Here is a 22,504-nt window from a genome sequence, read left to right as displayed (position 1 = left end):
TGCATTTATTCTTGTAAGGGTGCTTTGAGGCTGTAATTCTCCATTGCTTACAAGAAAGTCATATTCTGAGTTGATTGAGCCCATGCAAGTAACCAGACAGATGCCCACCAAAGCCTTCTGACTTCCTAAAATAGTCCAAAGCCTTACATCTTTGTATCTTTATTTCCTTTCTTCTTTACTAGAAACTTCTTTTTAGAGTGTAGCAAAAGACTTTGTCAGGGCTCTTTTGCTTGGCTGGGTCTATTTGCTAGTGCCACCAGCCATATGACTTGTACAGAACATGCAGGCTAAATTCTGCTCTCAGATGTGCACAAACAACTCTCAGCAAACCATCTGCAACTCCACGACAAAGAGAATGTATTTCTAAAAGTAAAATACATAAAACATAAATGATTCAATGCTTATCTGCTTTCTGTGATCTATTTTAGTGCAGATGTTCTTTTTAATAAATATTAATTACCTATTAAAACACGTTTCCCTTTGAGAATACTAACTTTTCATATTAGAATACATCTGTATATTTTTCATTTTGACAAAAAAAAATCATCAATAGTAAGAAGACAAACTTATTAGCTAGCAAACTTGCATTTTCAGGCTCTTAAGAGAAAAGGTAAGCATGTGAGAGCTCTGCTGGAGCATTAGAAAATCAAAATGAAAAAGAAGGAAGAGTTAGTAATACCAAGTCACTACACTGGATTTGGTTGTATTAATCACAGGTTCACAATAAATTAGAAAACTGTTAGAATAGACTGGGCTATCTCAGTATTAGTTCTAACAGAGAAGTGACTTGCCTCTTGAAGTGAACAGTCTGGGAAGTAAAGGAGATAAAACTGAAACAGAAAAATGTAAAACGTTTTAATACCTAAATGCTAAAACAAGAAAAACATCTTTTAAAAAGTCGTTAAGCTGCAAGACAGGTAAAATACTGCTTCAGTTAAAAATTCTGATGCAAACTTAGAATTCATAATGCTAAGAATATAATAATATGAAATCTGATTTTTATATTTTATTAAAATGCTACTTAATATAATGAAATCTGACTAACTGCCATCAGAACATATGGAATACTAAGATTATATAATAAAAATATTCAGACTATAATTATCTAAAAAATTCTCCATCCCATATGTAATTTATCAAAGTGAACTTTACATTGATTTGTGCCACATGGTTGATGAAAAACTATAAAGAGTCTCTGGAACAAAAGGTATGTAGAAAGATAACTTTGTAAGAACAGTCTCAATCTGTTTCAGACTTTCCTTTTTTAGTTTTAACTTCATATATCAAAATATTGTAATATTTATATTCTTCTACTTAAAAGTTTTCTGAAACCTTAGAAGATGGCTTTTTAAAAGCTACCTTACTTTCCTGGAATAAACAATGTTAAATTGTTGTAGTTAAATGTGGGCAATCTTAAATCAATTTAAATCTAGTTTATAATGATTTTGTTTAATTCCTATCCCTTATTGAGGCAATCCAAATCATTATAAACCAAATTTATATCGATTTTAACTTTAAAGGTAAATTGGGGGCATATCTGAACATAGAAATTCCTATGTGTCATTCCACTTTGTACATTAACTAGACAAAAATGATGTTGTGATGTACCATAACTTCATATACCTAAAAAAATTCAAGACCACGTTCACCAGATCAACATTAACTCCTCAGAATTAGGCAAGAGCAGGCTTTATTGGGACTTGCTCTTCAGATCCGACAGAGGTTGTTCTGAACTTCTTAGACAGAAAACTCACTTTCCTTGCCTAATGATTCTCTTGATTTCAACTACTGATCTCAAGTTTCGGAGTCACACTGTATATACTGAAAACTGTGGAAAGCAGTGCTCTCTAAAGGCAAAACCACACAGGAAAACAGACAGGGTATGGAGATTGATTGGCAAAATCAATTATTGATTGACTGGCAAAAATTGCACAAGACTTATGATACTAGGTGTGATCATTAACTCTCAGCAATATCTCCACTTCAGAAATGAGCAACAGTTGAAGATGTAAGGTTGCAGTTAATCTGATGTAAAAGCAGGACTGTGGAAAGTAGGTTTTTTTTGGGAAATTCACGGTTTTTGGTACATTTATAGCACCAAGTTCATACCACCTCACCTGTCTTGGAAACACCTCGCTTCCCTTCTCACTGTTGATGGGGAAAAAAAAGAGTAATTGCTGACACTGGTGGGACTGTCAATACATGGAAAGTTAATTTGTTTCAATTTCTATCATTTGTCTTTTGCTAATACCTATGATATCTCTCAATTTATACAAACTGTAAAAGCAAAGGACTAGAACTACTGTTCTATGTCCTAAATGAGCAGGGAATGTCATCTGTGCAGTAAGATGCACGTGCTTCACAGAAATACTTATGGAATCACTACAATAGAATAATATTAATAATAATAATAATAATAATTGTTTCAGAAGGATGTAGGTATAGGGATTGCTGATTTAACTGAACAGGCAGTCTTGGGGCATATCTGGGAGCTTCAGAGCTGACTGTGAGATTTTCCAGACTGGGCAAGAATTTTTGTGAGCGCTTCGATCTACTAATATATACTTGAATATAATTGCTTGTTGTAGCCCTTAAGCTATAGAAATGGTACACATTTTTAGCTGGAATCAGTGCTCTTAGACATGAGAACTTAGCCAAAACAATACCGAGTTTTCCCTCCTAAAGGAGAAAGGGACATTGATCAAATTATCCCAATAACAGCCCTACTTGCTTTATTGTTTTATTAACTTAAAATAACAGCGTTTCAGCAATAGTTAGCTGCAGATTGAGAAAGCACATTGACATATTATCTATGATAATCATATTCTGAAGGTTGCTCTCAAGTAAAAATATTTACTTCCCCTCTGCTCTAGTTTCAAAGTATGAGACTAAATTCCACTTAGGGTTTGTTTTTTAAACATCCGTTTATAATCTCTGCTACAAATTTCCACTATGGCATCAGAAGAAAATGCAAGAGCAAAGAAAGATAGCTATTTTAGAAATTCAATTATACTGAAAAAAATCCTCAGACATCACTAAGCTTCCCCTTAATCGAGTAACTTAATAAAGATATTCTTAAGTAAATTAACCTAAAAAAAAATCCATACTGCATTTCACAGTTCTCACATTTTTATCTCATCTGAGAGGAGATTGCATTTTCAACTTCCAGCATGCCTTTCTTTCCAGACTACTTCCCCAGGAAACACAATATTTCTTCAAGACAGAGCTTTAACAGAACATGCTGGAACCTGGATAAAACAGAGACCTCACTGCAGACCTTCACATGGGGAGAAAGGACAAGAGAGAATCTTTCGTGAATGTTTCTACAGAAGATTCAATCCCCATTCATATTTCAACTAATGAAGCTCATACCTTGGTTACAGCCACATTCTTTTTTAGTCCCTATTTACAACAGGCATTATTTCTTCCCCTACTGGGCTGAAGTACACCACAGTGACAGCAGTGGGTGCCAGCAGGGGCACAGCCACAGTGACTCACAGAACACTGAATTGTGGAATTAAGTTCCCACTTCCATTTCAGCCAGAACTATTCCATAGTGGTTTTCAACAAAATCTTCAACAAAAAGTCATAGGCAGTAATAAGAGTACTGGTTATTTCTCACATCTCTGCAGAAAGATTGAGCAACAGGCACGTTTTGCAATCAGTTCCCCCAGTTCATAAAAGCAGGACATATTACATCTAGAACATAAATAACCTCTTCTCGGTGTAATTGTATACTTAGCTCTCAATATTAAGAGACTAACTGCAAAGGTTCAGAATTAACAAGTTAAAAAAAGTCTTTTGACATTTATCCCAGTTGTAATGAAAAATCACATTTACCTGCAAGGTTGTCAATTTCCTTCTCTTGGAGTAGACTAACAGCATCATCATCTCCTTCCAGCATAAGCTCTGTTTCTGCATTCTGATTTACCACAGCTTGACTTCGGAAAGTTTTCTTGGATTTTACTACATCTTCTTCAGTGCCTAAGAAAAGTTGTAGATGTTATGAATATAGCTGAATAATGTTTAGAACAATTTAAGTCAAGTGGTAAAAAATAAAGCATAAACTGTCTTTATTAAGAAAAAGGGAAGGAACATTTTCTAAGACATCATCAAGGTCTAATAAAAACAACGCAGTCTTAGTCTGTGATCCAAAATATATTTTGAATACAACAGAAACTGTTTCACAAAGACTCTCCTGCTGCTAATAATTATTTTACTGCTTTTTGTTCTATGTTTTGGCTTTCAACCTGCAAGAAATTCAGCAGAAATTTCTCTTCAGTTCCTGGTGTCCTCTGATTGACATCTCAGAGCTCAAATCACCTGCTCTTAGTAAGGGAGATGCTTTTAGGAATTCAAAATTTCGGCCTTGGAAGACAGGAATGACAGGAAGGTGGGGTAGGAGACTGGTTATCTCAATTCACACTAACAAGGTAGGCTATATAAAGATTCAGAACACACATGCCTGGTGATGGAAGTCTGATATGTATTTGTGTGTTTTAAGGAGGACAATAAAACATTTGTACATGGACATAGAATCACCAAGGTTGAAAAAGACCTCCAATATCATCCAGTCCAACCATGTGTGAATTTATAGAATCACAGAATCATAGAATGGCTTAGGTTGGAAGGGATCATGGACCCCTTTTAGTACCAATACCCTGTTGTACGCAGGGCTGCCACCCACCAGCTCAGGCTGCCCAAGGCCCCATCCAATTTGGCTTTGAGTATCTCCAGGGATGTGGCACCCTTAGCTTCTCTGGGCAATGTCTTGCAGTGTCTTATCACGCTCTCAGTATAGAATTTTTTCCTAACATCAAACCTAAATTTCCCCTCTTTTAGTTTAAAGTCATCCTCCCTTGTTCTATCAATATCTGACTGTGTAAAAGCTGGTCTCCCTCCTTTTTATACTCTCTCCTCAAGTACTGGAAGGTCTCAACGAGGTCTCCCTGGAGCCTTCTCTTCTCCAAGCCCATCTCCCTCAGTCTTTCTTCACAGAAGAGGTAATCCAGCCCTCTGATCGCCTTTGTGGCCCTCCTCTGAACCCACTCCAACAAATCTTCATCTTTCTTATGCTGAGCGCCCCAGACTTGGATGCAGGTGCTCCCATTGGGGCCTCATGAGGGCGGAGAAGAAGGGGACAATCAGCTCCCTCGCCCTTGCCTCACAAGAAGGTTTTAGCTTTTCCTCTTGCCTACTACTGACTTTTTTTTTGCTTAGACTGATCATTCCTTAGGGTGGACGATATATCATCATGTGTTTTAGGAAGGTCCTACCAGTGCACCTCAGAGTTCACTGACATAATTTAGGAAATAAATCATAGTGTGGCCAATGATAGAATCATAGTTTTTGTTTTAGAACCGCCAGTAGCTTTCATGTACTGCGGTGACATCTACACAGTGTTTATTTCTTTTTTCTGAGGAGAGGTCATCAGTTTTATTTTCAGTTCTACACACTCATAGTAGTCTTTAGGGTAGACAGCTTTCTCTTTTTCCACAATGCAGAAGCCTGCACCTTCACCTTGACCTGTATAAAATCTGAGCATCTTCAATTATGCTATAAGAAATAAAAAAAAGAAATCTAGTCTCTTGTCTATATCACAATTTGGAATTTTTTTTTCTACAAAGCTAGAGAAATAGGGGTAAAATCTGAGCAAAGCTGAATGAGCATGAATTTTGATATTCTTCCACAATGCCTGAGCTTCGCACAGAGAATATCACTATGGCAGATGTAAAATAATGAGGTAAAGCCCATTAAAACTCATGCCCTCGTATGCAAACAGGACAGCTAACTGGAACATAGTAAGCAGATAGATAATGAAGATACACGCATGGACCTGAAGTGATTTGCCTGACAGTTTTGTTATTAAAAACAGTGGGGAAGGTGTTATAATTTTCTCTCTACTCTTACATGATTCTTTTAATTATTTCATACACAGGTGAGTTGCAGCAAATAAAAATACTGGAATACAGTGTCTTTACTCCTTTAGTATCTTTACTCTGAAGATCATTGTAAATACGCCACTTGACACTGAACACCACCACAAGCTGAGATAGTCTCCCATTTTAAATAGTCTAATATTAGCTTCCTGATTTCTATAATTCAAACTGCTATTCCTGAAACAACATGGTTAAGACACACAAGGAAGAAAAACAACTTTTTCTATAAGCCCCAAATTAAGGTCAATGTCTTTAGTCTTCCTACTTGTCACTCCCTCCATTAGCACTGTGCTGATACTCACATAGATAATACTGATGTCAGTATCTATATTGGTACACTGATATTTTTGCTGTGTTCAAAATAGGCTGTGTTCTTTACCTCATTTATACGGATTGCTATTTAGTGTAACAATCTGTAATTATTCACCCAATGTACAAATTAATTTTTTTTTTCTTTTTTTTTTTCTTAATTTACAAAAAGGAGCAAGAATTGGAATTCTGGAAAACACAAAGGAGTAATGTGCTGTAACAGACTTTCTAGTGAGTGTTATGAAAGTTTCTGTAATTTTTAAGAAGTGGTGATTTTCAAATGAAGTGCTCACAGAATTCTAATCTGGAATAATCATAGCATCAGTAATTTCTGTAGCAAATGATTAGATTAGTGACTATCCTTGAAATTATTTGTGCACAAAGAGATATTTTTAAAATTACTGGAAAAAAGTTCCAAGTCCCAAATGATTACTACAACGCATCGGCAGAAGCACTTGAAATTTAGTGCATTTTAAATCTCTTGTGATGAGGGTTCCAGTAACCAGATTACAGAAATATTGCCATACAGTCATGTACGCAATGTGGTGGAGTAGGATGCATTATATTAGTTTGGCAAATTTGGAGTTTAGCAACAAGACAAATGCTTCTAAGATCTATTCTGGTTTATAATACCAAACATACATTTATCTGAAAAAAATATAGTAAATGGTGCTTCTTTCTCATGATGGAAAAGGCTCTGGTTTGGCTGTTGTTTAAATTTATCACTTTGTTGAGTGCGCCTCAGTTTTGCTGTACTGTACTAAACATTTATCTAAATGAAAGTGCACAAGACCCAGAGTTGCCCTTCAATCACTATATCCTTTATGAATTAGAGTTCCATTTATCAAAATTACAGCAAGAAGAGTAGGGTCTCACAGGGCTGTCTCATTACAAGGCTTGTAAACACTGTCCTTACAAAGAAATGGTTTAACACCTAACAAATCAAAAACTGATTGGGAAGAGAATTTATTTGAGATCATCTATCTTCAGAAGACGTGCTGTACTGAGTGCACTTCTTGGCCTTTCTACCCATTCATCAAGAAATTAACAAGCGAATACCACAGACCACCAGATCTCCTTGGATCCTGAAATGTGAAATGTGTTCAAAACAGATCTGTCACAGATGTTCTATTTTTATATTTCAAGATGACTTCAAAAAGGCTTTAAAATAAGGAGAGCTCTCAAAATAAGAGTAAGAAGAAAAACAACTTGTCTCTTTAAAACCAGACAACAAACCGAATAAAATATTATATGACATAAAACTATGTCTAGTATTGTTAACAATGATATAAAAAGGAGTGATGAATAAATGAATATTTGATATTTCTACATGTTTGTAAAATTTAAAACTCAAATGATTGTTTTAAAGCCACAGCGAAGTTACTATTAGGTGAAATTCATTTCCAGATACTTCATTTAAAATTGCTGTTCAGACACAAGGAACTTCTAATTTAAAGACAAAATATGAAATTCTATCTCAATGTTAGTTCCTAAGTCTAATTATAAAATGATTCAAAGACATATTAAAATAGAAAAAAACAAAAGGAACTAGGTATAATTTGAAGAAATCACCATTCACAGAATCATAAAATGGTCTGGCTTGAAAAGGACCACCAAGATCATCTAGTTTCAACCCGCCTGCTATGTGCAGGGTTGCCAGTCACTAGACCAGGCTGTCCAGAGCCACATCCAGCCTGGCCTTGAATGCCTCCAGGGATGGGGCATCCACAGCCTCTCTGGGCAAACAATGGGCCATACAGAACTGGAACAGAACGATGTTATCAGTTGAATCAAGCTCCTTATTAAAATATGTTTTTCTAGACTAGGGCTTAGAAAGAAACCTTGAAATAAGCAGCAAAGTATTTCTTAAAATAGCAATTTGCAAAGAACTTAGTGGAAATATGTCACTTGGCAGTCACGGAAGCACAGCTGAAGTTAGTGCTCTAATTTCTTGCAACTTGAAGGTCCTGCCTGAAAAGTACTTGGGAGAATGTAAAGACAAATACAATGGTTTTAAAAAAGAAACAACTTTTACAACACTTGTTATCTTCTTGATTGCTGCTAAAAATGGCTACCTACAGTAGCTTCACAATAACTAAAGTTCATCTTTAACATAAAGAAACCAACTATCGTTGATCTAGAAAAGCCCAACTTCCATATTCTTAAAAGGTTTTATGAGCTGCACTGTAAACTTGCACAGCATTGCCACAGATTTACTAATCTCTCTTCACATGCCATTAATCTTCCTTAAAAAGTGAAAGAAATTAGCAAGCTGACCGAAAACCAAAACAGAACAGAAATCTAATTGTTTCCCCAGAACATGAAGACCTGAAGTTATTTTGCAGCAACACCCCTAGAAACACCTAAAGTAGGCAATAAATAAATAAAAAAAAAATATAATAATAATATCTGACTTTTTGCCTCTCAGTTAAATCAATACATTCTGTAGGTCACAACAGGTTCTAAGAATGTGAACTTCAAAGGCAGTGGAAGTGTCCAACCCTATAAACAGTGTTCCTAAATTAAATTTTAAAATAAGCAATACAAAGATACTGTTGATTACATTTCTGTTCATGTAAGTTTACTTCATTAGACTTTACCCTAATTACTATGATTTAGTTGAGCACAGGAAGGGACTCTCTGGTTCTCCCTTCAGTGCTGCGAATTTAATTATATTAAATATATTCAATATATTCAAATAGAACATTTTAATAGATCTTTCTTTCCTGCACATAGTACAGAGTGAGGTAATAGCATGGTTAATTTTAAGAAAAGTTTGCTTGGTAATAGTTGAACCACCAAAAGGAGACTACTGCTTCTTATAAAGTTATTTCCATAGTTTACTTCAACGAATTACCGATAAGGCAATTTATGCAGTGAGCGCTCTTTGATCTTTGAAGAGAGATGGCAGAATGGAAAGTTAACCTCATTTTAATGTTACCTAAATATACTGACAGGAAATTCTAATGTTCCCAAACATCTGGAAATCTGCTTCATGGGATGGTGTTCTTTTCTATAAGAAAGCTTTTTCATATATTGTCTTTTACAGTTTTATGTGGCTTCTAAAGGGGAGTTTTGACATAAGTATAGTCTGTTCTCTTTATGGTAAAATGCTGCATTTAATTAAAAACTCTCTTTTATAGAATCTAAAGTACAGTTTTTGTGAAGCTTAGCTCTGCTCAGAAACTTTTATGGGTAAAACTGCTTTTCTTCATTACAGATCACTGATACACTCTGCTCTGTGGAATGCTGCTTTTGTGGCTGAATTTTAATCTAAGGTAGTTTTTAGTATGTTATTAAGTAAAGGAATACAGATCTAGTTCCTCACAGCAGACTGCCTCATAGGTGAGTATGTGAACCATGAAACTGTATCATAGGTAAAATGTAATTTACCAACAGTGTTTTTCTTGGAAGACAATTTTTTTTGTTGTTGCTTGCTGTACAAATGGTAACTTTTACAGGAACAGTAAGCTGATGTGTATACAGAATTAAAGCACTTCTTTTTTTTTTTTAATTCATTCAATAAGATTATTGCTTGGAAATACCATTTATAACATATAAATAACATTTCAGGAGATCATCTTCCTGTTTATATATCACAACAGTTTAAAATCCTGCTTTCATTGCTAATCTTTATAAACTCAATTAGGCAGCGGGACCCCCAGAGCAGTTGCAGTTATGGAGAGCGGCTGCTTGTCAGTCTGCAAATTGACCTCTACAATACCTAGCAAGATTAAATAACGACACAGTAACCACCCCCCCACTGGCCCGATGCTTTTCTACTGGCTTCAGAGCCAGTCCTTAAAGGGCTGGTTCTCTTGGTGAGAAGAGTGGGGCAGGTAGCTGTGCCTGCTCAGGAGCCCTGTAGGAGCAAAGCACCGCAACCATCGTGACAAACTGTCCCCACCTGTGTCTTCTGGGGCTGTGATTTAAATTGCAATGTGTTCCCCAAACTGGTGCCTTTGACTGGCGTATAATTTAGTTTCCCTGGAGAATCGGAGAAGTGACTCTCATTAAAGGAGGGCTGGTTTTAATAGATTTAATAAAAGCCAGAGGAATCTTAAATCATATTTTCATTATCAAAGATCTTTGAAGAAATGAGGGAGAAAAACTATGAAAATTGTGTAGAAATTAAAAATTGCATATATTTACTTTGGAAATTGCTTCCTACTGAAAGTAAAAGCAAACCACGTTTTCATATTCCCTAATAGATGAACATCAGAAAAATTAGTCAGAGACATTCCAAACATTTATCCCTCTTATTTAATTTTTATACCTAACATCAGGTCACACAAACTTCTTTTGGTGAGTCATTTGTAAATAAATATTGTTGTATACATTTCCCTCTTATAAATTCTCAAACGTTTGCATCATAAAAGTGAGACTGGCACCAACTGAGAATAAGGGCAAAGCGAAAGTCAATGTGCTTCTCAAAAGAGGTTGAGGGCTTTTTTAACAATAAATAGTTGTGGTTAAAGTCAAAGTGCTGTGTACCCATATAAAAGGTCCCATATAAAAATAAAGATGAAGCTCTCATGCTTGGCAGTCACTATTTTTTTTTTATTTTACAGACAGAAGGGGCTATGAAATTAATTTTTAGAAGCTGTTAATATTATATTTATTTGAGATTTCAGGTGTTCTAGCATGTGAGAAAGAACCTGCACTGGTTTGGTACTGACCACAGGGAGCCAGCGGGGGATAGAGCAGATGTTACAAGGCATTTTCACACTCCTGAAGGGCAGTCCTCAGTCTGACTGCAGCTAGAAGTGCTTCTCACTGGAACTTAAACCAGTCAGGTGTTTATATTTGGATTAAGATGTAGTTTGCCACTGTAACTCGTACACATAAGAATGGATTCATATTTCATGACTGATGACCTTTACAAATCCCTGTCAGTTTGAAATGTAGCCGCTTGGTGGATACTGTAGTTTGATAAATTGTAGAAAGAATCCAAATTTCCTGATGTGCAGTGGATCACTTAAACAGGCACAAATGATAAACAAGAAAAATAATTAAGAGCAATAAAATATTCCTATTTCCAACCATTTTTCAAAAGTACAGTGTGAGCCGACAGGAAAATAACTACATCACACCAACAGTTATTGCTCAGTGGAAAGGACATCAAGGACACTTGCAAGTAAGAGAATTGGATCAATATTAACACGATTTTCATTTCATGCTTCCCCAACTCCAGTAAGCTGACAATATACTCTGATTATGTGAACTGCCTCTGAGTAACACAGAAAAGGTTATTAGAGCAAGAGGTGGAAATGGAATGCACTTTTTATATTGACAGGTCTGCTAATAGAGTGTACTGATTTTCAAAGCCGTGCAATGCTTTTTCACAATTTGGTTTTGACAGCAAAAAGGAATTTCATTTATCATTAATTCAAAATATTCACATGTAAGCAAAGGTTTTTTAAAACAGGGCACTGAAGAGGGTAATCAAACTGTTTCAATAGAAAAATATAATTAATAAGGTAAGAAGGAAAGAGGATTGAATTTAAATATGTATGACATGATAATGAAACAATGAAATAATTCTGTTAAATGATTCATTCCATTCTTTCAAAATAGAATCTGTTAAAAACTTTTTTTTTTTTCCTGAAGAGAATTTGCAAATGAAAAGTAAGTAATCTCTTAACATTCAGGCCTGTATTTTGTCTTGAAAGTTTTACATTAGTTTTAAGTTTGAAATACTTAAAAAACACACGCATCCTACAGGAAAAGCCATGTTCTGACTCTTATTGACTTGCAGAGCCCAAAGACACAATCAAAGTTGTCAGCCTTCAACAAAGGCACACACTGTACTGTGGGATTGTGCCCACATATGCTAGCCTTAATTTCACTCCCTGCTCAACAAAATTCTAATAGAGAAAGCTAACCTTTTAGTGCCTTTTAGAAACACAGATGCTTGGTACACACTGGTAGCTTGGTGGCAATGCACTGGCATGTAAGAAACCTGATCTTAGCTCCTATACTGGGGCATTCTACACCAACATTTCTAAACCTCATCTAATATTTAAGAATTAGAGCGTCCAAACCACTGAGTCTGGTCCAATCCCAAGGATTTTTCATATAAAAGATTTATCTGTAGATTTATGCTCTGCCTTCTAATTTCTTAATTATTCCTCTCTGCGGCCAAAGCACGGTCAACTTTGTCTTTTCTAGAAGGCATTTTTGTCCCTCACTGTCTATGGTTTTGCTATCAGATCCAAACAAGATCAGCTCTTTTGAAACAGGCATAGAACAGAGACTTAATAAGACAGCTAAGAAATGAAGAAGTAGCAAGTAAGTTTAGAATGGTTTTATAGTAAGTATCCAAATTCCCACAGTAAAGCGGTTATTTAAATTCTATTAAGACTACTTATGCACAGAAGGAAGACTCAAAAGCTTCAAGATAACCATTTGCCAAAATGTCTAAGATGATCTTTGCTCTCTAGAATGGTAATAATTTCAAATGAAATCCTGCTCTTTTGAGACATACAGAAAAAGATCTTATGCAGTCTTTACATATGCAAAATTTCCAATTCATGCATAGTGTCTTCTTGAATTCCTTCTTAAAAGGACAGTCCCCATTTTATATTTGCGATAAATTTGTCCACAGAGTAATCTTATTAGAATATGTAGATTCATTCTTCATTACTCTCTCCTTTACTGTGCAGTCCCAATAGGTTGAATATGCTGCATTGATATCTGGTTTTGTTTTTTTTTTTTCTGTGCAAATTTCATATCGTCCTCACATGGATTCCCACATCTTTAGAACTGGGATACATCATTTTCACTTCAGCAACAACAGTAACTGGTGGGAGGAAATGTTTCTATTTCTGTGTAGATCAATGCCTATAGCAACATCAGACAAAGGGCAGCACCCACAGGATATTCACATTTGTGAGACAGCAGTGTGGCCCTAACATTGGAATACTTGTGTTTAACTCTTAGCTCTGCTAAGGGACTATATCCTAAAAGAAAAAAACAAAAACAAAAAACAAAAAAAAACCAGCAAACCATTTAGGCCAGGCTGTTGTAACAACATGAGCTCCTAGTTCCTGAACCTAAAATACAAAATTAAAATCAAAACTTTTCTATTTGCTTGATCAAGGTCAGAATTTTACACAGGATTTATCTATTTTTTCAAAACAAAAATAGCTGCAGCTAGAAAAGCTCTTGGGTACACTTTAACAGATAAAAGCGACACAGTAACAGTACATAAGATATCACTGAGATAAAGCAGAATCTGAAGATGTGTTACCAAAACAGCTCATGGAGATCATCTGCCAGATTTTCATTGTTTTGTCTCTGAAATAGGGGAATGGCAATTGCTGTCCTGGGTAGAAAGCCTGTGTGTATACCAAGGAAAGCTAACTTGCAGAAATCTTAGCTGCAACCAGTAGTAAAGGAAAAAGGAAATAGGTGTTTTATTTCATTTTCTCTTAACCTGCAGTGTGGCGTTTGTGACATCTTCCATTCTGCTTTGTAAACACTGACAAAAGTGCAGACCTTCCATGCAACTGTGGGGATATTGCAAAACTGCTGTTGTTATGTCAAATTCTCAATAACTGTTTTCTATTAAACGTGGAAATGAGATGCTATTTGACAGCACTATCAGCTTTTTTTGAAGACATAAGATTGAGTGATTTGAATTAAAAGAGACACCAGGGAAACATGCATGGAGTGTTATGCATAGACTTCTCAGCTCAGAGTGTTTGTGTATTGTAGATGACGTTCAGGTGTATAACAAATGCACAGGGAGGTATACTCTTTAAGCATAAAGGAGAAGAAAAAATTCATAAGAAGGAGAAGAAAAAATTACGTCACGATGTTGCATATATGATATGAAATACAAAATCAAATACATAACTGGAAACATATAATACACTAGCTGATAGAATTCTTAACATGGTGTCTTCCTTGACATGCTACTTAGTGCTATATTTGAGAACTTTAATCACAATCTATTTGGCTTTTAATACAGTGCTTTCTGGTGCTTCTGCATTCATGTCTGCACCTTGCACTATGCTGAAACTCTCAAAATCTTCCAGTTTGCACTGGTACTTTTTGAGTGTATTTCGAAGGTGACTCTATAAAATGAGGACACATGAAATAAGGTCTATTGAAGAACTCACTGTTCATGTATGGATATGGAGCTGTTATGAAAATTCCTGTGCTAGATATGGCAGATAACAGAAACCAGATAAATATCATTGTGAGGTTGTTAGGATGCAGTTGAAACTCATTTCCTATTACCTCCTCGGACAATAGTCAGCTACTGACAAAAACAGTAGTGTCCAGTACTCTACCTAAGCAAATTCCACTACCAATTCACCTTGAAGTGAAAATCATCATAATATTATACATATTTAATGAGAATAAATTTATGTCTTTTGAGGGTACTACGAAGTACTAGAAAGAGCAAGTTAAACCCAGTATTTTAGATTTAGTTATTATCACAATTAGTAATCTAATTGTAATAACTTCTTATAGTAATCTCTAATGAAAGCTCTTACTCTTGGACAGAGTCTTCTAAATAATATTTTATTTTTATTCATATCTGACAATTACCATGTAAAATTTTAGCAAAACACAATTTCTGGGTCATATTTTCCCTAAAACCCTCTGAGGATAAAATATTTGGAAGTTTATTTGGTGAAGCAGTGGATGGCACTGTTGGGCTACAATTACAAGGCTGTAGAAGCAAATCTTAAAATGCTATACCTAAAAAAAAAAAAAAACCCACAGATATTTTTGTCATTCCTTCAGCTACACAGTTAGGACATAAACTCATTCAGAGTGCATTGGAGATTTCACAATCGGATGTGGAATTTAGTTCGTGTACTGAAATAAAGTTGTGCAATCAGAATATTACCTTAGGTGAAAGAGATAACCAAGAACATTACTGATTTCAACATTCAACATAATTTTCTTAATATTAAATCATACATCTAACCCTGGGCATCTTGTCTAACAAGTAGTGCTTGGCTGGTAATGAAACTAATGGAGACAAAGAGAGCTGAACAGAGAAAACAGAAAGAAAATGGTGCTCCATGTGAAGCAGAATGGCTTACACATTGTGTCATGTGGCAGCGTGACCACATTTAGAGTAAAGAACAAAGGAGGCTTACTTGATGACACATGGGAGCATCGTTATGGATTAATTTAATGACTGCATAAATATTCTTAAAATGCTTACCATGTTACATCAAGTAACACGTGATTTCTGCCTACAAAATAGACGGTATTTCTTAAAACTACACAAAACTGCCTGTCAACCTGTGTTCACTTACAGGCTAAAATAAAGTGGGTATGTATGGAGTGAACGAAGGCAGTTTACTTTTAGTCAGGGGCTTCTGTTTTCTTTAGTTTCTCTTTTACACTCATACATATGACACTACTCAATATTAGTTCTGAAGTTATCTGAGATAAGGGTCATCACCCGCATTTCTCAAGAGCAAAGTATTTTATAATGCTTTGTGTGTGACTAATTTTCTGGGCAGCGTGGGATACTGCACTAAATAAATAAAAACAAAGCAAAACAAAACCAAACCAAAACCTATCAGAAACATTTTAGCAACTCAAGTACTCAGAACAAACTCAATCTGAATACAATACACCAGAAGGTTATGCTGCCATCCATCCATAGGAACCTCAACAGGCTTGAGAAATGGGATGACAGGAGCCTCATGCAGTTCAGCAAGAAAAAGTGCACCAGAGGAGGAACAATCCCAGGCATCAGGACATGCTGGGGGCACCCAGATAGAATGTAGCCCTGCAGAAAAGGACCTGGTTGTCCTGGTAGACACCAAGCTGAACATGAGTCAGCAATGTGTTCATGCTGCTAAGAAGGCATATGGCCAAATATGGAGTGCTGCGTTCAGTTCTGGGGCCTGTAGTGCAAGAGAGACACGGACTTACTGGAGAGAGTTCAACAGATATGTCATAAATACGCTGAAGGGACTGGAACCTCTAGGTTGCTAGAAATGTCATTACTGTCGTCAAACTGATATGACAATGTGCAGAACCCAAGACATAGAAGTTCCAGTAATGAGGGAAGATTAGCTTTTAGGTGGGCTTTCAGTCTTCCTGGGGTTAGGCATTTGATTCCACAATAAAGATTCTGAACAGAGATGAAGAAATTAAACACATTCAGTTCACAGAACATTTTGATTTCTTAAATTGTCTAATCACCAGAAAACATCATAATAAGTTTGTTTATAAATGGACTTAGTTTTCTGGAACAACATCTGGTATATGCTAAATGAAACCAACTTCTCAATGGTTTCTGTGTAGTGTTCTCCCTCTACCTTGTCCTACCACTAATCACAGAACATGGGGAGCCCAGCAGTTGAGGAGATAGGCATCAGGAGCTGTGGAAATCAGCTGCTCTGGACTTCTCAGCACTGAGAGTTCACTTCAGAGTTACAGCCCTCGTAACACCTTAATATATTTTTCTTTGATATTGAGGATCCTCCCAAATTTAATATTGATTTAGGGCCCAAGGGGCAGCCAGATTCTCTGTTCTGAAGACAGCCCTGGTCTGTTTAGAAGTTCCAATGGATTTCAGGCTTCCAGTTCCACAGCAGGGAATCCAAACATCCTTTAAGTTAGCACCTGCTTGAAGCTAACTGCTCTAGGAATATAAGTCCTTCAGCAGCCTGAAGGAATCCTGACTGCAATTCTTTGAAAATCTGTTGAACTCCAGCAGATTTCATGAATGTAGACTTTAGATTTGAACATTTCAGATTTCATAAGTTGATGCTTTTTAACGCTGTTTGTATAATCAAACCATATTTCTGATGATAAGCATATATAGCATTTATTGAAACATAGAGCGGTGATAACAACTGCCAGAAGGAGCAAGATACAGTCTGTTTCAGTTAGAACTGCTCTTGAAATAAGGTTGCTAATTAAATGTCCTATTATATTATGGAATGAGTAACTTAAAATATGCAAATTCAAAATCAATCACTGTAATGCATATACAAGCTGTATCTGTAGCCTTGTTTCAAAACCTGCACATATCACATACTACATTATAAATGTGTTTTTTTATCTGTCATGATAATCAGCTCAACAGGCCAAATATTCCTGAGGCTAGAAATAGTTGACCAGTCTGACCAGCTTACATATCTATGTTTAGAGCATGGACACACAGTTCCTCATGTTCATGCATCCGTTGCAAACAAGAAAATGTGGCTTTTCTTGGATCCCTTTTAACACAAATGGTCTATGGAACATAGTCTCCAAAGGCTGAAGGACCAAAGATAATAAATACACTACTTTGCTCTTAAATTGACCTCTGTAGAATATTACTCTATTTCACTGTCCACAGCTGTACAGCAGTGTCTCATCTATACTAATATCCAGTGACTGTAAACTGTTAAGGTGATTAACTGGAAGAGACAGTTCTTTCATCACATGTACAGAATCACTGTGAATTGGGTCATGTCTGTATATTTTATGAATTTATTGGTAGCAAAATTTGGGGAAGAGAAATAGAATCTATAATCTCTTGCACAAACTTTTCTTCCCCCCTCTTTTTAATTCCCAATTTCAATTAATTTTTTTGTTAAATTACATTGAAACTCCATGTAAACTTAAAATAAGAACTGTTTAAAATCCACTGATATTATAAAATTATAACTCTAAAAATCTTTCAGTAGTTCCAAAGCTCAGTTTATACCTTGCACTTTGAGAATACAGGAAGTAATACCTCTTCAGCTTCACAAGAGGTAGAAATGAATCTTTGGATCTATTTAAGTAAGAATTTAACTAAAACAAAAGAGAACAGCAGATACAGTGCTGAAATAATTGTGCTTGAGTTTTACAACTAGATATGAAATAGACGTAAAATCCAGTGCTAAAATCAAATAATAGCTAGAAATGGAAGAGACTAATCCTAACGGAAAAAAAATTATCCAGTTAATCTCCTGGAAATGTTGCTATGACTCTGATAAACCCACAGTCTCATAGGATAGCTAAGCATATAGCCACAGGAATGTGTTAAAAAATCTTCAGTTTTGAAATGCTTTTACTTGCCAAGTACTTCGAACACATACACACACACACCCCTATATACTCCTATGAACATACATACACATCCACGAGTATATTTCATGAAAAACAGACGTCTGAACATGCATACAGTTGCTAAGAAACATCCTGTAGTTAAATGTATAGAAGCTTTACCATATGCCTTGTAGCAGAATTTTTTTGAAAATATGACTGCCATGCAGCAGATAACAAATAATGCTTCCTACAGTAAGAAGCTAAATTTAACACTTCATTTTAAAGCCCTTCAAGACATAATTTAGCATTTGTTGTTTCTTTTCTAAAACAAACATATAAATCACAGACATGGTTTTCATTTCCAAGAATTTTCTATTCTTTGATGACTGTGAGTATTATATAATCACATTATCCACAAATCCAGCATCAACACTGATTTAGTACTAGAGTAGCTGTAGAGCACTTTTTTTGTTTATCAAGGTCATCTTGATGGCTGTACAAACTTAGATATATCAGGTGTTAAGCAGGCACGTCTCCAAGGAATCTGGAAATTCTCTCATCTGCAATCCTCAGCATATCTTATTATTTACTGCCAAAGAAATGATTGATTAATTTTGTCATCTTTGCTCTGTGATTTTTGCTCAGCTGAAACTGCCTGCCCTCTTCTGCAATGCCTGATCAGACCTATTTAAGCTGATGCCTTTGATCGTAGATATGGAGGAGCTTGCTTACTTAGCTTTGACTATACATTCCTCTACTGCAATATTAATGCACAAATTCCTAAATGATAACTGACAGTCAATGTAGATAACAAAAACTTATAAGATGTTTCCACCATTTTACTGATGCTCAAAATAGATTTTCTTGTGCTAGGGGTATCAGTCAAGATGAAAAACTGCTATTAATATAACAAAAACCTAACAAATGTTGCTTTGATTAACAGTTTATTTCTCACAAACAAAGTATTTGAGGTCAGGGAAAAAAAAAAATCGATTGCTGGAAAAGGATGCAGAACAATTTATAAAAATGCCTTAAATTCTTTCTATATTCTGATATCAAGCTTAGCTGTGGAAGCTGGGGGCACTTCACTATCAAATTGTTCCAAACAGAATTATAAAAACAAAGCTAATAAAAAATTACAATGAAGGTTAAACCCTGCAGAAAAAAAAAAAAAAAAAAAAAAAAAATCTGCCTCCAGCTCTTTATTAATCACATTCCAACACCAGAGGCTAAAAGTACATCAAACTGCACCAAATCCTTTTCACATGACAACCTCATAAATTATTCAACTCATTAGTAACACCAAGAGGCATAAAAATAACATCAGTGTTAAGGATGTTTTCTTACAGCGAAAGGTCAGCTGAAAGTTTCAGTGTTAAAATCCAAAGGCTTAGCCTCTGAAAAGTAAGTACATGTAGATAGAATCCATGAATTACAACTTCAAAGCCTGCTGCTGCTTTAAAATTCCAAGTTAATTTTGATAAATACATGAAAAATTTAAGCTTGGAATTTTTTATTTTAATCTTCCTGAAACTTTTGTCTCTTGAAACTTCTATGCAATCAGTACATTTGATGCATACTACCTTCAAAAATACCTGAGCTTTTAATTTTCCTGTATTTTGAATGCACTTACAGGTAAGTAGTGAGAAACTACATAGAAATAATATGGTAAGAAACAATAACTCCTTCAGCTTGTCTGCTTCTTTTGGTTACGGGTTTATCTCGCAGGCTAGCTCTACTATACTGGGCATCTGTCAACTCCACTGAAATACTATAACTCAAAAACTACTTTAACAGACTCAATCTTTGCAGTATGTGGAAGCAATTAAAATGCAACTTGTATTATAGCTTTCATAAAACAAAACAAAGCAAAAAAAAAGCCCTAACACTTCCAGCATCTACTGAGTGCAATCTGATCCCCATGATAAAATATTCCTAATATAAAGAAGAAAAAAGGCTGTTTATGTAAATGGAAGGTGGACAGTATGAAGACTTAAAACTTCATGATAGCTTCTGAGTCAGATTTCTTCCTGTTTTTATGCTAGTCTGATATCTAAAATTAAAATTACTAAAATTACAGTATTTTTAAAGAGTTTTAATGCCTGAATAGTGCAGAAAGCTCATACATAGTTTTGATGATTATTTTTCTTCCAAAAGCAACACAGAAATTAGCACACTTCTGCATCTGCTTCTGATAAGATCTCTATTTTGACATTTTGGAAGGCTGTGGATAAAATAACCTTTTGTCAAATGTGTATGAGGCAAGTGTACTCCTAGGGGAAATGACTTCCTTAACCCAACTGGTGAACAGTTGAAGTTCTGCACATGACAACCTTATTTTACATTAAAATAAGTATTAAATTACACTAGCTAGTAAAACTGCACATGCAGATATTCATATGTTTAACCTTCTTTGAATCGCCGGTATTTGCTTCAGCAACCTGCAAAGCTGGTGAAATATGTAGGGTTAGCTTTATATCTATCATATTCAGAACCTCTGGCACCATTAGCCCTTGGCTGCATGTCAACTGAAAGATTTAACTTGCTTTGGGCAAATTACTCCCCTTTTCTCAGTTTTTCATATATGACGTAAAATTTCACTGCAAAATGCTAAAGAATCCTAGGTGCTTTTCTTTTTTTTTCCCACTACTACAAATTAAAGAAAAATAACAGAAAAGCATCTTAGTATTCTTCAAAATATCCCCCATCTTTGATAGATTAGAGGGCTGCAGAGATTAAGGCTGAGAAGTAAATGTACTTTAGTTCTTTGGAGTACTCAGGTTCAGTCTGTTGAACAGAAGACAGTAAAATACATGAAACTTTTGGATGTTATAAGGCAATTTCTAAGAGTGTTTCTCATTCCTCTTTCATACTCCAGTTATCTCTCCACAATAATCTATCATCTAATTCTTAAATTCTAAGACTATCTCCTATGAGGCCACTAATCTATTCCATCACAAGCATCCTCAAAATACATATTTTTAAACAAGTTGTTGCGCATTTCATTATCTGCAGAAATAATATATTTTTGGCTGAGACTATTCACGCCAAGATAAAAACATCTGATACATTTTAAAAGCAGTTAATTCCTTATTCATGAGAGGTCTCCAATGGAACTGTTATGACACATTAGTTTGATGGCCTAACAGTTTCATTCTGTCACTTGGGAGAGACAAGTTTGGTTACTTTTACCAGTGTCTCAAAATTAGTGTCTGGGAATGCCATGTGAACCCCTTGAGGATTAGAAAATTTAACAGCTCACAAGCTCACATCTTCTGGTTCACTGAAGTATGAGAATTGAAAGAATTCCTTTTCTAAGAAAATGTTGCTCTAGGAATTAGCGCGATCCTTATAAAAGAAGGGACATAATTCTCAGGGATTCATGGACACGAAGAAAACATCGTTAAGATGTATTTTTAAGCAGGACTTAGTACTGACCATATTCCACAGCAGCTTTCAGAAGAGCATCAGAATGAGTAGATCCAAAAGCATTGCGAACAAATCGCCTCCGCCGGCGCAGATCGTCTTCCCAGTAATCCAAGCGCCAGAAGTCGTGCAGTTGGCTATGAAATAAAGAACACACACATCAGCACCTACCACAGCTTGGACCGTATTTACATACTATAATTTCACTGCTGCTTTTCTGTTTCAGGAATATAATCTTGTAAAAACATATAGTACTAAAACTTACAATATTCTAACATTTCTTTACATGCACTTATGTATTATAAACCTCATCACTGCCTGTCTCAGAATGTTCTGCCTGCTGCTAAAAACATTAATCACACTGAGCCCATTAACAAATGCAGCATCAAATTACAAGTATTAATGGCACAGCTTGCTTTCTTTTACAGTGTTTTTAACAAGGCTTGTAAATCATAGAATGGACTTCAGCGCAAATAGTTTGCAATTTAATGACTATGGTCCCTTAGCAGACTGAACTTAGAAGTATAAAATATTGCCCACTTGAATTTTGTGGAACTATGATTAAACTAATGTGCTGAAATATTCATTGAAATAATTCCCCACTGCCCCTAGCAACCTGAGAAAATTGCAATTTTATTCATTATTAATAACGCTGAATTAGAGCAGCAAAAAATTCCACCATGTGGTAATTGTCTTGGTAAATTATTATTCCAGCACTAACAGAGTACTAGGATGATTTTATAGCTTCCAGCTAATACAAGCCATTAACAACCATGGCCATCTTTGCGTTACATTCCCTTTTTACACTCAAAAGCAATATTAAA

At 35.5% G+C, this 22,504-nt stretch overlaps 1 protein-coding gene across 3 annotated transcripts in view; it reads right to left on the bottom strand.

Moving 5' to 3' along the window:
* NBEA (neurobeachin) overlaps positions 1 to 22,504 on the bottom strand; it is a gene marked incomplete at both ends in the record, with an annotated part of 460,977 nt that overhangs the window by 162,282 nt on the left and 276,191 nt on the right. For 2 of the 3 annotated variants that reach the window (XM_079549699.1, XM_079549698.1), the window contains 2 exons: positions 3,841 to 3,984; positions 21,693 to 21,817. In XM_079549699.1, coding sequence (XP_079405825.1) covers positions 3,841 to 3,984; positions 21,693 to 21,817 — 269 coding nt within the window. Of the gene's footprint in view, positions 1 to 791; positions 831 to 3,840; positions 3,985 to 21,692; positions 21,818 to 22,504 lie in introns of all 3 variants that reach the window. The other variant, XM_079549697.1, reaches the window with a different exon arrangement.

This window comes from Tetrao urogallus, assembly GCF_951394365.1.
Source record: "Tetrao urogallus genome assembly, chromosome: 1".
NCBI classification, from domain to species: domain Eukaryota; kingdom Metazoa; phylum Chordata; class Aves; order Galliformes; family Phasianidae; genus Tetrao; species Tetrao urogallus.
Note: the sequence above shows the minus strand (reverse complement) of the source record. Positions and strands in the feature narration are given on the sequence as shown.